The sequence below is a fragment of the Malus sylvestris genome, chromosome 15 (assembly GCF_916048215.2).
Source record: "Malus sylvestris chromosome 15, drMalSylv7.2, whole genome shotgun sequence".
Taxonomy (NCBI): Eukaryota; Viridiplantae; Streptophyta; class Magnoliopsida; order Rosales; family Rosaceae; genus Malus; species Malus sylvestris.
In genome coordinates, this window is record NC_062274.1 from 19785068 (window position 1) to 19800660 (window position 15593).

Sequence of the window (15593 nt, forward strand, 5' to 3'; positions counted from 1 at the left end):
GAAGTGAACATTTTATGGTGCTTCCATTACACAGCTATTTGAGAATTACATTATGTGGGTTAGCCAGGGCCCACAAGGCTCATGCTACTAAGGGAAAACCTTATCAACTGGATATGGTACTCTTTTTGTTTTGTTACGAGCGATAGCAAATGCAGAATCGAGCACAAAACTCTCGTCTTTTTTTCTTTATATTTTCTTTAATTCAACATTTGAGATTTGTAAGGTTCGAACTCATAACTAAAGTAGATCATAATTTATTGATTTGAAATCGATAGAATTAGTCCCTAAATTTGTCTACAATAAATCATTTTGGTCATTTCATGAAAATTCTCCATAAAATAAGGATAAAATGACAAAAATACCCTCAATTTATGTTAAATCATTTTGGCCTATTGTTTATTATATTGAGGGTAATTTTGTCATTTTGATCCTTATTTAACATAATTTTTCTCCAAAAGACCAAAATGATTGATGGTGGACAATCTCAGAGACCAAAATGAGGAGTTAGGCAAATTTCAGGGATCATTTTGGCTAAAAAGCCTTTATTAATACGATAATTGTCTACCAATGAAATTCACCAAATGGAAAGACAATCGGAGCGAGTTTAGCATGAAATAAAAGATTTGTTCTTGTTTTGATACTGTCAATATTGGAGAAAGAGAATCGAATATAGGACTTTGGATGCAAGTTTGATTATAACATGTTCTGTTTTCTTTAATCCAACGTCTGAGATTCGAAAGATTTGAATTCAGAACCTCTTCCAACAAAGTAAAAGAAGATGACGATACACGAAATCATAGTCGAGGATTGGATTTTTATACTATGGATGTCTCTACCAATGAAATTCACCAAATTTAAAGATAATATAAGTGAGTGAAGGTTAGGCTTCACTCACCTAGGGTTTATTCCATTGGCTGAATGTTAGAAACTGAGGACACTTTCACTGAACATGTAAAAGTGGTACCAGAAATTTCTTCCAGAATTCAGAGTGAGAGTCTCCCAACGCTCTTTCAGTTTGTCAACAGTCATCATGTTTCTTATTTAGTTGGTAGAAATGATTTGGAATAAACTTAGTAAACTGCAGGGGTCAAAGTCCTTAATTAAGGTTACTTAAGGAGAAATAGTGTCCTACAAACACCATCATTTAACCCTATTTTGGAAGTCTCAGTTTTAAGTTTTTCTATCTTTCAGTATCGTTTTAAGTCCGTTAAAAAAATAAATTAAATATAAATGATATTTGAGATTGTCATAGCTACTTACTTTGATCCTTAAGATATGAAATCGATAGAAGTGATTCTTGAATTTGTCCACCATTAATCATTTTGATCATTCCGTGAAAAAAATACCAAAATGAAAAAAAAATACCTTTAAATTTTGTCAAATCATTTTGGCTCATTGTTTATTAATTGAGATTTTTCATGGAAGAATCAAAATAATTGATGGTAGACAAACTTAGCCAATATAAATTTAAACATTTAACCTTACATCCGAAGTATCGAATCGCCTAATCTGACCTCCAATTCTTTTTTGATGCTAAGGAAAACCCCACATTAATGGTAATTAGGCGCTAATCACCATTTAGATTATTAAGTGACTTTAAGTTATTGTAAGTTGCAACCCAACTTATTGGGAGATAAAAACAACAATATCTCAGTAGTAATAAGCTTTTTGGGGGGAGTAGGGGTAGCTGCCTATAACATTTCTTTTACGACAAGAATAAGGTGTTGAGGGCGGCTTAAAAAATTAATAGGAAGTACGGAACTAAGACAAATTATAAACTAATACAATTATACATAATATGAGTGTGCACGTGTAATTTGACTTTGATGGTTCATCCTCTAGAACATAGAATTTATGATCCACCTCACTAGTCACTACTTAACATTGTACTCATAATACCTTCAAAATTAAGTTACACGCTCTGCCGTCAATAACAATTTCACACTTTAAAAATACTTATATATGATTAATGTTTTGTCCTTAAATACAAATAAGAAGTTAACATGAATGTGGAAACTTTTCATTTAGTTGTTTTTACGAGTCACTTTCATATACGTGTTCATTTTTAATTTGAGTTCGAAGACTTTTATAAATCACTATCATTATGTGTCGGTTCTTAATTTGTATGTTAAAACATAAGTGTGGAGCCAAAAATATTCACTAGGCGACACGTGGACTTTTGGACATAAGAGGACAAAAATACCCTTGAGGTATACCGGGATTCCTATGCGCAAGCAGTGGGCAATCATTTTTCAACCAAGTCAAAAGTGCCCAAAATAGGTATCAACTTAAAACCTAATTTATTCATATATTTCCCATTTCATTATTTAGCTAATCAATTAGCTAAATAATATACTTATTCCTTTCATATTTTCTAAAATCATAATAATTGACTAATTAAGGGATTAATTACCTAATCAATCCCTTAATTATCAATTTGAAACATCCACTCAAACCTAAAAATACTAAAGGGCCGGCTATCCCATTCAAAACCTAATCCATTACCTTTTTTTCTACCTTTTCCCACCATTTCTTCCTTTTTATTAGCCAATCAATACCATAATTACCAAAACATTTCCTTTCATATTTAATTAGCCAATTAATTGGCTAATTAAACCAAAAAATAAAACCTAAAATTCCCACCTAGTAGCCGGCCACATTTTCTCCCTAAAGTTAACCTACCTAGCCCTATAAATAGGTACCTATTTTCACCAAGGAGGAGATTCCAACACTTTGGCAAAAATCCCAAAATTCTCTAAACACTCTTTCTCTCTAAATTCTAACTTTGGCATCGGAGGTTCTTCGGCCAAAGCCCCCCCATTCATTGTGGGCGCGTGAGGCTCTTGGCCTTGACCTAAGGTGTTAATTGTTTTGTAGGTGCAATTTTGTCCAAGAAGAAGAAGGCGGAAATTTGCATCCACAAATTGGTGCTTTCATTGAGAGTTGAAATCCATACTCGTAGAAGACTCTCGCACAAAAAGGTTTTTTCTTTATTTTCTAGTCCATTTGAATATTTTTCATACGTTCTTATTATTAGAATTTTTTACTTGCAAAGGTTCTTTGATAAAACGTATAAGCAAAATATAATGGCTAGAAATTTAGAAAATTCCACAAGTGAAAATTCTAATGTTCAAGAAATGGGATTGCGGAGATCTGTGAGGCTAAATGCGACAATAAGTGGAGCAGCACCACCACCACGAGTTTCCACCATGGGAACCACCACAGTGGCGAGGTCCATGGTGCCTTCACCACGGCTCGAGCCGTGCCATCCAAGGCTAATGGCACCAAGGCCACGGCCCAAGCCATGTCACTCCAAGCCCAACGTGAATTCAACGAGTTTCCAAGCCAAGCCCAAGTCTCGCACCTATGTGCATCACACTTCGAGCAGCCTGCTCCCGACGAGCAGCCCACTCCCGTGGTCCAGCCTGCTCCCGACGAGCAGCCTACTCCAGTGGTCCAACTTGCTCCCGATGAGCAGCCTACTCTCGTGGCCCAGCCTGCTCTCGACGAGCAGCCCACTCCCGTGGTCCAGCCTGCTCCCGACGAGCAGCCCACTCCTGTGGCCCAATTTGCTCCCGCCAAGCAACCTGCTCTCGCAGCCCAGCCTGCTGTCGTGACCCAGCCTGCTCCCGACGAGCAGCCCACTCCCGTGGCCCAGCCTGCTCTCGCCAAGCAGCCTGCTCTCGCCAAGCAGCCTGCTCTCGTGACCCAACCTTCTCCCGACAAGCAGCCCACTCCTGTGGTCCAGCCTGCTTCCGTCGAGCAACCCACTCCCCTGGCCCAGCCTGCTTCCGTCGAGCAGCCCATTACCGTGGCCCAGCCTGCTCCTGCCAAGCAGCCTGCTCTCGTGACCCAGCCTGCTCCTGACGAGTAGCCCACTCCCGTGGTCCAGCCTGCTTCCGTCGAGCAGCCCACTCTCACGGCCCATCCTGCTCTAGTGGTTTTCCAAGCAGCCCAAGTCGGCCCAAGACAATCTCAAACATCCGGACCTACCATCGAGCCGGGGGCATTCTCACCACATTTTTTCGCGAATTTGACATTTCCCAACTCAAATCTCGTGCCCGGAGTCTACCACTATTCCATTGTCCAAGGAGGCACACTCCTTCCAAACTCTTCCAACCCAAATGGAGAACAACACTTGTCACGACAGGTCATAGAGTTGACAAGCGTCATCGCACAGCAGACGACCTTGGTGAACTGGCTCTTGCAACGCACCGAGATGCAACGTGCCCCAGACGAGATGTTCCGAAATATGACAAGGGCAGACAAAGAACCTCTCCAGCAGCGTCCCGATAAACAGCCACTCGACCAGCCACGAACGGAGCGTTCAGGCAGTATACACTCCCGATTGGGCCCCCGAGATAGCGTATACTCCCGTCTTAGAGCGTGGAGGAACGTGCACTCTCGACTAGGCCCACAAACGAGCATACATTCACGGTTAGGGTCACACTCCGATAGTCGACATGAGCAGCCTTCCAGGCGAAGTGTTCATTTGCGGCTAAGCCCGCAAGGAGCATCATCCACCTCACATCGGAGTAGGCAGCCCGACGGACGGAGAGAAGCAATCACTCAATCCGGCTCAAGTTCAACCAGCAGCCTGCGAAGAACTCGTTCGCCTGCTAGGAACGCACCATATGCACTGCATCCGCGGCATAGACGAGCCAAACACATGGAAGAGCAGCCTAGACCAGCAAGTCATGGTTGGGGGCAGCCGATAGCTCAGCTACCCCAACAAAGGCAAATTCAAGAAGAAGTAGAGAGACTTTTGACCATGCGATTGCATGATTTCCAACGCAACGAGGTCACCGACGAGGCACTACGACGGAACATGACCAACATAAGCAGGTCACCCTTCACGGACGAGATCGAGCAGGCAGAGCCTCTACGCGATTTCAGCATGCCACATTTCACATCTTTCAAAGGGGATGAAGACCCGGAGAGACACTTAAAGTGCTACCGAAGCGCAATGATCCTTTATCGAAACAACGATGATCTCATGTGCAAGATATTCGCCACCACTCTACAAGGCGAGGCGCAAGATTGGTTCTACACCCTGCCGCCACAATCCATCCAAAATTTCTACGAACTTTCTTTGGTTTTCACCAAAGAATATTCATCATATCGCTCGATCAAAAAGAAGTCTGACCATTTGTTCGACGTCAAGAAGAACCCAAAGGAGTCGTTTCGCGACTATGTGAGGAGGTTCAAAGTAGAGAAGGCAAAAATAGTCGGATGCAACGACTCGATAGCTAGAGCAGCCTTCCAAAAAGGACTTCCAGCAGACCACTCGCTATTCGGAAAATTGATCATGAAATAAGATCTAACTCTGGCAGACTCTTTTGCTTTGGCAGAGAAGCATGCACTCTGGGATGAAGCTTGCCAATGCACATTCAAAGACTTGAAGAAGTACCCGACATCACCTCTATAGTAGCAACGGAGGACTTATTCGCATGTTGACGGTATCTAAAGTAGCAATAAGCTCTACCATCATGCGAGAAGAGCAGAGGGCCCGACTACCTGTATTCTACAATTCAAAAGCTCTTCTCGATGCTATTAAAAATTCAAAAGCTAACTTTGGCGATAGTTATTGTAACCCAAAAGCTTAAGTTTTACCTTCAAACGCACGCAGTCATCATCATGACACATTATTCCGCCGAATCCAAACCTGCGACGATAAAGGCATAGACCCTGGCAGATGCAAAGTTTTCTGACGAACACAACAACTCGGCCCAAAAGACACGCCAATGGCAGACGAACACTAGAAGGAACATTCAGAAGCAAGTTTTGTCCTCGTCGCCCCAGAAGATTCAACTCTAGAGTGGCCTAATACCGGAAGTTGAGCATTTCCTGCTACATGTAACATGGCCCCAGCTCCACGGCTCCTTACCGCGCCTTCAAGCCTAGCCTTGACAACGTAACAGAACGGCCCAACGGTGCCCCGAAGGCAGCTGAGCACACTTTAGCCACACCTGCTCCCTCAATGGAGATTTCTGGCGTTTGCATGTCGATGGCACATCCAACTACAAAAGCTCGTGAGCAGCCGTGGTTCTTGCCACCCCAGATGTTTCAATGCTCGAGCAGGCGATCACTCTAAGCTTCAAAGCATCTAACAACGAAGCAGAGTACGAAGCCCTACTAGCAGGCCTTCGAATGACAAAAGACTTGGCGGTGAAAAGCTTTCAATTTATTCTGATTCCCAGCTAATCACCAGCCAGACTACTGGGGGCAAAGGCATGACGATCGTGGCAACCGACTACTTCACCAAATAGGTAGAAGCAAAGCCCATGATGACCACGATTCAGACGGACATAGAGCGTTTCATATGGAGGAACATCATTTGTCAATATGGCATCCTTTAATCCATCGTCACCGATAACGGCCCGCAATTCATGGGCAAAGATTTGGCGCAGTTCTTCCAAAAATATGGCATCAAGCAGCACATGTCTACGCCAAGATATTCTCAAGGCAATAGGCGGGCCAAAGTATCCACCAAGATGATCCTCGACTGTCACAAGAAATCCCCCACCAGTAAGAAAAGAAAATGGCCAGATGAACTCCCTAGATGTCTATGGGCATATCGCACCACCAAAAGACGAGCAACCGAAATGAGATGGCCACAAGCTTAAATCTGGCAGAGGAGAAGTGCGAGTAGACTTCACTCGCATCGCAGCTTACCAGCAGCAATTCCAGCCCAGAGATCTAGTCCTAAGAAAAGCCTTCATCATTGCCCATAGAGAAGGTTCGTACAAAATCAGCAGAGTAGGCGGCAAGAGTAATTACACCCTCGCCACCATGAAACGATAAAATGATCGAAAAGTAGTGGAGCGCCTACAATCTGAAGAAGTACCGTGTGTGACCTCCCATTACATCAAAGCCCGAAGACTCAAAAAGCTCGACGGGCACCACCTCACAAGCTGAGGACTATTCAGTGGTTATGCAATTCCTACCTTACAGCTAAGTTCTCGTTCGTTTCACTCGTTTTTCAATGAAGAATTTAGAAGTAATCACAACTTGGCTCGGCTGCATGCTTACAACAACTAATCACTCATGCACTTCAAAAGAAGACTGCGCCCTTCTTAGGGACTCATCGCAGGAATTGTGCCCCCCGAGGGACCAACCATGCTCTCCAGTGCGAGAGGGTAAACCAATTCCCCGACACCCATATGGGTTAGCTCTCCAAGACGGGAGGATAAACTTTACACTCCGAATATCCAGACGTGGATGAGCCTGGCTGCCCTAGTGTAACTAGATGCACGATGGCTTGCGCCGGGATTCCTAGAAGTAGTCACAATGGTCTTTTTCAAGGCTTAGCTAACTGAAGGATTTTGGGTCTCTTGGCCTAATCAGCGGGGAACCGGGCCCTAGAGACGGAGGGGGCACATTACGCAGTACGCCCTATAGACGGCTGCCCTGGAACCCTAAAGCTGCTACCGAGTGCACTAAGGTAGCCTACGGATTCCGGAAGACTGCCTACGGCTTGCCCTTCGAGCAGTAAAGCAGCGCTAGACTTATACAACCGCACATTCTTGTGAAAGGTTAAACAAGCTAGCGCGCATATACGAAGTTTTATCCACTGCCGACATGCTACGTAGTCGATAAGCTTCACCTCTGCCAAGCGCGGAACAACCTACACCAAGTCCTAAAGTGTTGTGATACTTGCTACGCAACCTACGGAATTGAAGAAAGTCAAGGTTAACAGCTTAGTGGTTACGTGGACTTGTCTGCTTCTGTAAGTAAGGCATCCGGCTGCCAACCCTATGGCTAACAACTTTGCAAAGTTCTACACCAACACCTACAGCTGCATAGGCTACGCGAGCTTATCTGCTTATAAAAAAGTAGCATGCCTGCCACTGGTCTATCAAGTCTAAAGGTTAGGGCATGAACAAAAGAAGCGAAGATGAAGAAAAACGAAGGAAAACATGTTTATAAATAACTAGCAAAGGCCGAAGGAGTTCAAGTAAAACAAGAGCTACAAGGAAAAACAAAGAAAATCCTAAAGGCTACCTAGAATACTACACTACAGCAGCTTAGACATCCCACGACTACTCGGTCGCCACACCTTCAGCAGCCGTAACGCTCTTAGCAGCGGCATCATCCGGCGCTTCACCCCCGGCTGCCCCAGCCTGGGCACTAACTTCTCCAACTACTTCACTAATGGAAGCCTTAAAAGTAAAAGCAAGCAAGTCTTCCGGAGAAATAGAGAAGGTCTTAAAACCTCAAGCCCATCATTCTCACCCTTCAGCTGCTCATTCTTCTTAAGCAGACTAACACGGACGCGCTGCAGCTCATCCACTCCCTTCTTAGCATAAGCAGCGAAACGAAGCTCAAAAACTGCAAACTTAAGATCTTGAATCTGAGAGAAGTGGGGGCAGAAATATTAGACCCCTTCAAAGCAACGAGCTCATAATCTGCCATAGTATTTGCCATCTCCTTAGCAGCCTTGCTATATTTGCATCGTAGCAAGCAGAGCGGTCCTTCTATATTGGGTCGTATGTTTCGCAAACGAGCTTGGGTAAACAACCTTTCTGACGCCATCAACAAACTTGGTACAAGCATCCATGTTTTCAAGAGATCTGGTTTTAAAAGCACATAGATCTCAGCAGCCTCCCCAGAAGCAGGTTTAGTGGATTTCTCACAGCTGCCTACGCGAGCAGTCTCCTCATTCCCAACAGGCGAATCAGTCTCAGCAGCTAAGGAATGGGCATTGACGCCACTTTAGCAGCAGAGTCAACCTTATCGCTCTTCATAATAGAAAGACTCTCCAAAGGCGCCACATGCTCAGATCTAGCAGCCTCATTTTTCGTCCCCTTAGAAAAAGTCAAGTCAATCACAAGCCTGAAGGCAGTCGGCGAACCCGCGCGAGCGAAAGAAGTCTTTGGTTTTTTCTCAGCCAGCATCTCTTGAGCAGGTAAGAAAGATCCCTTTTCCTACCTTCACTTGTAGCAAGATCCACAACAGTGATTGAACGAGCCAATGCATCTGCCTTGATCCTACTCACCTCCTCTTTCGGGAGCAGCCCACCTTTCTCTCAGCGAAGAGGACTAAGCAGCCAACGACATTCATGGTACTCAGCAGGGGAGCTCAACCCAGCATTCCAGCAGGCAGGATGCCTGCATACCCAACATTCCAGCAACCCATGAGACCCACAATCTCCTCATTTCTCTCAATCGCCAGCCTGGCCCGAGTCAGGTCCAATAGCCCAAAGGACATGAGCCATGCGGCTCGCCTAGCACTGCGCCCCAGCGCCACAATCCGCGACCCCTGCCGCACAAGCTGCCCTTGGCTCAAGCCAAGCCAAGCCTGCCTAAGCAGTGGTCCCTGCCATGATATCTCCTCGGCCCATGCCGAGCCAACTTCTGGCCCCTGCCAGCCGACGTACTGCACCACCCCGACGGTTGCCCCGCAATAACACTAATCCAAGAAGAAGGCAAGAAAAATTAAAATTTTCTTACATCGGTGCGGCACGGAGAAGATGAAGAAATCAACGAAAGACGGTCATTTGTACGAGCAAGATGTAGAAGATTGCTAGAGGAGGGGGAACAAATATCTTCTAACTTTCTCTCTCTTGTGGGGTAGAATAAATTGCTCTCCAAAGTTGATTTAATAACCCACTTAAGGTGGACTTAAATAGGCTTTGAGAGAAGTTTATTTCCCTTTCCTAGAAGGGCCTAATTTCCAATTAAAGAGAGAATCAACATCAAAATAAGAAGCAATCCTACGTTTCCTAAAGCAAGAAGATCTCTACACTTGCTGCCATTTCCTACGAGCAGCCCAACAGGTGTGGGGGCATTTGTGGAGCCAAAAATATTCACTAGGCGACACGTGGACTTTTGGACATAAGAGGACAAAAATACCCTTGAGGCATACCGGGATTCCTACGCGCGAGCAGTGGGCAATCATTTTTCAACCAAGTCAAAAGTGCCCAAAATAGGTATCAACTTAAAACCTAATTTATTCATATATTTCCCATTTCATTATTTAGCTAATCAATTAGCTAAATAATATACTTATTCCTTTCATATTTTCTAAAATCATAATAATTGACTAATTAAGGGATTAATTACCTAATCAATCCCTTAATTATCAATTTGAAACATCCACTCAAACCTAAAAATACTAAAGGGCCGGCTATCCCATTCAAAACCTAATCCATTACCTTTTTTCTACCTTTTCCCACCATTTCTTCCTTTTTATTAGCCAATCAATACCATAATTACCAAAACATTTCCTTTCATATTTAATTAGCCAATTAATTGGCTAATTAAACCAAAAAATAAAACCTAAAATTCCCACCTAGTAGCCGGCCACATTTTCTCCCTAAAGTTAACCTACCTAGCCCTATAAATAGGTACCTATTTTCACCAAGGAGGAGATTCCAACACTTTGGCAAAAATCCCAAAATTCTCTAAACACTCTTTCTCTCTAAATTCTAACTTTAGCATCGGAGGTTCTTCGGCCAAAGCCCCCCCCATTCATTGTGGGCGCGTGAGGCTCTTGGCCTTGACCTAAGGTGTTAATTGTTTTGTAGGTGCAATTTTGTCCAAGAAGAAGAAGGCGGAAATTTGCATCCACAATAAGAAATCAAGTAGTGTTTATATTCTTTTATTCTTAGATGACCTAATAAAATGTTAGGAAACGATATTATTAAGTTATCTAATGCCTTTGTAAGTTTGTTCTCACTAAAGAAGTAGATAGTGGCACATCCTCTTTCTCTAATCTCTAGAGATTTGATCACTTTGGAGTCATAATTTCAATATTGTATGGCTTCCAGCACGAAGGCCATTTCACATATATGGATTCAATGGATCCTAGTTGGGAAAAACATGCAGGTAAAAAGGTGAAAAGATTCAAGGATATAATTAAGCTGGTTTTGAATATCTTAAGTGATGTGTCTTTGTGTGCTTAATTACATGGTTTTCATAGTTAAACGACATCATTTTGCTTTGAAATCTAAGGAAGATATAATCCGAGTCATTGACATCACAAAAAGTTTCACACCCAAATTATCTGGAGTCACGTATATGGGGGACGACATATATGTTTGCACTAAAATGTACAGCATTATGTATGAACATTATACTGTCATCGAGTATTAATAGGACATGATGCTTAAGTTTCTCAACGTTCTTCTCAACAAGTCTGTCATGCAAATCATAGACCGATACCTATAAATATAATTAATTAAAAGCAAAGAAAAATCAGGTTACACACATATTAAATTATAAAATTTATCTGTAAAGAAGAATGAGTAATTTCAGGTAAAAAACGGAAAACCAGGTATTTTCCGTTTAGTAAAGGCAAGTTCACATATCATGAATCAAGACACATCCTTGCTACCTTGTTTTTTTGTTTTCGAAGCACTTAAAGGAATAAAGATGAAAAATATTAGGTAAGATTGTCAATGTCAATGATTGGAATTCCAATTCGTGGGAAAAGGCAAATTGTTCCAAGGATTGTCGATGCTAATTACTTAATTCAGAGAGATAACAACCACCACTAAAATAGGGTGAGGATACTTTGCAATATAGAATCAGACAAGCAAATCAAGTGGAGACGCCTTGATGCAGAAATTGGGTTTGGGCAACAAGAATACCACGTGTTTGTGGGAGGATTTACACGAAAGAGGGATTTGATTCGTTGCTCATGGCTTGAAAGGGTCCAAATGTGAGGCCATCAAGAGCTGGTGGCCTAGAATTAAAGCAACAAACACTCCAAAACTGTACCCCTCACATCTCCCGCAAATTCTCAAGTGTGGCTGCCGTGCGGCACACGACAGCACACTCAGCGAGGGGTGAATGCATCCCGCAGTCTGAGTGTGTTGTCGTATGCAACAGAGCGTCAACCCTATTGGATGTTCAAAGGAATGTGTAAAATGTTGGGCTTTGTTGTTGTTAGGCATAAAGGTTGGAGGGTGAAGGTGACGGCATCGCAAGATTGAGAAAAAGGTGGTGTACGCAAGGCAAGCTCCAAGAGGTGTTTGGGTCCATCCAACTCAATCACTCACACTTGGTGTTGCATTTATATTATTGATACATGTAACATGATAGGTCGTATAATTGGACACACCAACGATGGGATGGGATGGGATCCACTGCTAGGTGGGTGCACCGGTGGCAAATGCACCATCACCATGGTTCAATTTTGAAAGAGGGTGAGTGCTAACTTTTAAGTCCATGACCAAGAATAGTTTGTTTCACATTTGAGGTGACAAGCTCAGTTTTCGACGAAGCTGCCCTGTACGGCACTCAAATGGAGTAGGACGGAATGGGTTCAAATGCAGGGGGCCCATTCCTCTGCCGTATAGGGCACCTCACGGAAGACTTTTTTTCCTAAGGCTGGAGATAGACTCTATGGCGTGGTACGATTTTAACACAGGGAACACGTAGGGCAGTGATAGTGTTGTGATGTTCCATATTGAGTTACAAATCATTAAGCGACAAAAATGGTGAAAATAGGGAGGAAATTTCCAGATGTGAACATCTTCAATAAATATAAAAAGTAGTTTACATAGATATGTATCCATGGTTTCTGGGGAAAAAAATAGGGGATGATAAATTTTGGAGGGGCTAAATCTTTCAAACAAAGAATTTCCCGGAACAAGTTATTTGGATTTCTTAGTTCTTTCCTCCTCAGCTGCTGCCTTAGCAGCAGATTTGGCTAGGGTGGTGGATTTGAAAGCGCTTTTTGGGTTGAGTGCTTTTCGTATTTTAAAAACAGTCCACGCAGTTCCGACAGCATGTCCTGCTGCATCAAGCCCGTCGTTTGCAGCCTTACCTGCTTGTTCACCATACCTACAGTACAGACATACTCCAGTGTTTACGTGACTATCACAGAAGCATAAATACCATTGAAAATCGCAAAGTAGTTCATCAACTACTGCTGCTTAAAGATGGGGACAGAATACCCCTTCATCGATACCGGCAACAAACATAAATTGGGTATGGAACTAAGGGTTAACTTGTTGATCCGAAGCCAACACAAATGTCAATAGCCTCTTGCAATGCATCCCTAATATATAGTGAGCCAAAATAGTAGGTTTACTGTCCACATGAATCATGTATATCTTTTCAGTCTTTATTTGTTCCATTTATGCTACATTACTCAAGCATCATGCATCTGGTGAATCTTACCTGTGGGAGACGAGGTCAGTTGTTACAGTAGATGACGTTGACATGACATTTTTCCCGGCTACTTCAACAGCATCGCACACTTTGCCTAATTACATGAAAATATAAACAATTAAAATTCTACCGTATGATTGAAAACAGTCATGTAATGATTATAGAAACAGAAAATGTAAAGATACTTAATAGATCACCTATGATGGCACATTAAATCTTAATACCTTATAGTCAAATATAGTAATATATCTATAGGTTTTGGCTAAATACATGGCAACTCGCCATGATAGTCGGAAAAAAAAAAATCTTTAGCCGCAAGAAAATCCACCCTTCAGTAAAGGGTCAAAAGAACATTTTCGGTCTGATACTGAACTAAGAAATAGATTATCATCACCACTCTTATAATTTATGAAACCCGCAAGCGACCCAGGGTTTCACTCTAAGCTGCAATGAAATGTCACATATATACAGACAATTTGTGTATCATTCAGAGTGGAAGTATTAATTAAACCAAGATAGGAAGTAGGAACTGCAGAACAAAAGCTCTAATTAAAAAAAAAGTAATATCTTTTATTAAACAGAGAATCAAAATCAAGGTATGGAGATAATCAACGTACAAAATCCATCCAGCGATGCTAGCAAAATTTCCCCAGGCAGACGACGGAAGAACTTCTTTCCCAGTTTGGAATTTACCACCGAACTTGTTAAGTATCCGGAAACTTTCAAAACCCCAGAAAGGACACCAGCTGCAACTTTCTGTGTCGTTTTGCTCACCTTCTTAACCCTACAGCAGAACAAGTAAAGGTTAAGTTTTTATCAAAATGATTCTACAGACTCCAGAAAGAAAAGTGCAAGGACCCAAACACTCGACTAGAAGATGAGACGCTTGTTGTCGGTATAATCAATGTTCATAGACAGAGCTGTAGAACAATAAGGCAATGTCCAGATACTTGCAACTAATATCTTTCCTGGATCCTACAAGAACATGAGAAGATAAAGGACCAAACTCCAAATACGAAAATTAGTCTCAGGCATGTATCTAAGTACGAAATCAGATTCATAATTTTTCCGCAATTAATCTGAATTAACATGTCAAGAGGTTCAATAAAAATGTGCATTGCAATATACAATATAAAACTTTTATGTTTCCATGGAATATTTCACTTGGCCTTAGCATTCGGATACCTGAGAGAAACAACCAAAACAAGACATTTAGCATTTATTCCTCAGAAACAGACAACCAGGAGTAATGCATCCATCAAAGACACAAACAACATCAGAGACAAAGTATATATCCAAATCACAAGCAAAAACAACAACAGAAATTTTATACCTTTTAATCCTCCTCATGGTTTGGGGACTGACTTCCTTATTCGACCGCGGGTCCATCCGCTTCTTCATAACCTCATTCCCCAATTTCAACCTCTCCACCGTCACATCCCCACACCACAATATGCCCTTGATCAGCTGGCCCGACCCGGCTGCGATCAACTTGGCAGCCCTCCCATTGTAATCCTCCACATTCGGCGCCAATGTGGTCCAATATGCGGCGCTCCGCTCCTCCAACTCCTTCTTCTTCTCCGAGCTCAACTCCTCCGGCGAGGTCTCCAACGCCAGGGTATCGTCCAACGCTTCCCCTTTCTTCTTCGCCTTATCCGAAACCTTCTGAACCGAAAAACTGCAGTAACTCTTCAAAATCCCATCCAATTCCTTCACTAATCCCTCCTGCCCTTTCGACGCAATCGTCAATCCGTAGTTCAAAAAATTGTCCGGATCGTTTGTCTTCGCTTTCGCGTCCGATCCGGGCCCGGAGTCGGAATCCGGCGGGGCGTAGAGAGAGAAGAAGTAATGCGAGTCGTCGAGCTTCACGGCGCCTTCGTCCTTAGCCAGAGGCCACTGGATCTCGTCGCCGACTCGGGCGAGGATGGCGACGATGTCATCGCCCTGGACGAGGCGTATGATCGTGAAGTCGCCGGAGGCGAGCTCAACACTGTAGTGCGTGTCGATTAAATTAACAATGGCGCCGGGGATTTTGATGAGGACCTCTTCGGTGGCCACAGGTGGTGCCGACGGTGGAGCCTCGGGTGGAGCCGATGCCTCAGGCGGAGCAGAGGGGTGGTATTGGTAGGTAGGGTTAGGGCTTTCGGGGAATAGATTTTCGTAGAGGTCTTTCATGTCGAGGGAAGGGTAGAGATTTTGGGCTGAGGAGGTAGGGATTGAAGGTGCTTCTGGGTTCGAGTGGATGATCTCCGGGTAGAGGTGCTGTTTGGAAGCAGGGTTAGGGTTCGCCATGGCTGTGATTTCTTCTGTTTGTCTATGATTGGAGAAGATTAGGGTTTCAGGCGATGCGAAATGATGGAGGAAGAAGATGGATGGGACCTTGGCGATCGGACTTTTCTCGAGATGGTGAACTGAGTTGGCATGACACGTGGCGGTTTTATGGTAATGCCAAGTAGGATTAAGGGAAGGTTA

The 15593-nt window shown here is 43.3% G+C and overlaps 1 protein-coding gene across 1 annotated transcript; it reads right to left on the bottom strand.

The window, feature by feature from the left end:
* Positions 1-12463: 12463 nt before the first annotated feature.
* Positions 12464-15520, bottom strand: LOC126604931 (protein EARLY-RESPONSIVE TO DEHYDRATION 7, chloroplastic-like). The gene is made up of 4 exons (XM_050272258.1): positions 14455-15520; positions 13739-13905; positions 13131-13215; positions 12464-12791 (listed from the first exon to the last, which is right to left on the bottom strand). The coding sequence occupies exons 1-4, from the start codon at positions 15411-15413 to the stop codon at positions 12602-12604; spliced, it is 1401 nt and encodes a 466-aa protein (XP_050128215.1). The 5' UTR covers positions 15414-15520; the 3' UTR covers positions 12464-12601.
* Between the last annotated feature and the right edge of the window lie 73 nt (positions 15521-15593).

Bases quoted from the DNA above. Each gene is read 5' to 3' on its own strand.
- LOC126604931 (XM_050272258.1), bottom strand. From the start codon at position 15,413: ATGGCGAACCCTAACCCTGCTTCCAAACAGCACCTCTACCCGGAGATC. The intron at 13,216-13,738 runs GTACGTTGATTA...TCATGTAATTAG, and splicing joins AGCATCGCTGGATGGATTTT to GCAAAGTGTGCGATGCTGTT. The intron at 12,792-13,130 runs GTAAGATTCACC...TCTGTACTGTAG, and splicing joins ACTGACCTCGTCTCCCACAG to GTATGGTGAACAAGCAGGTA.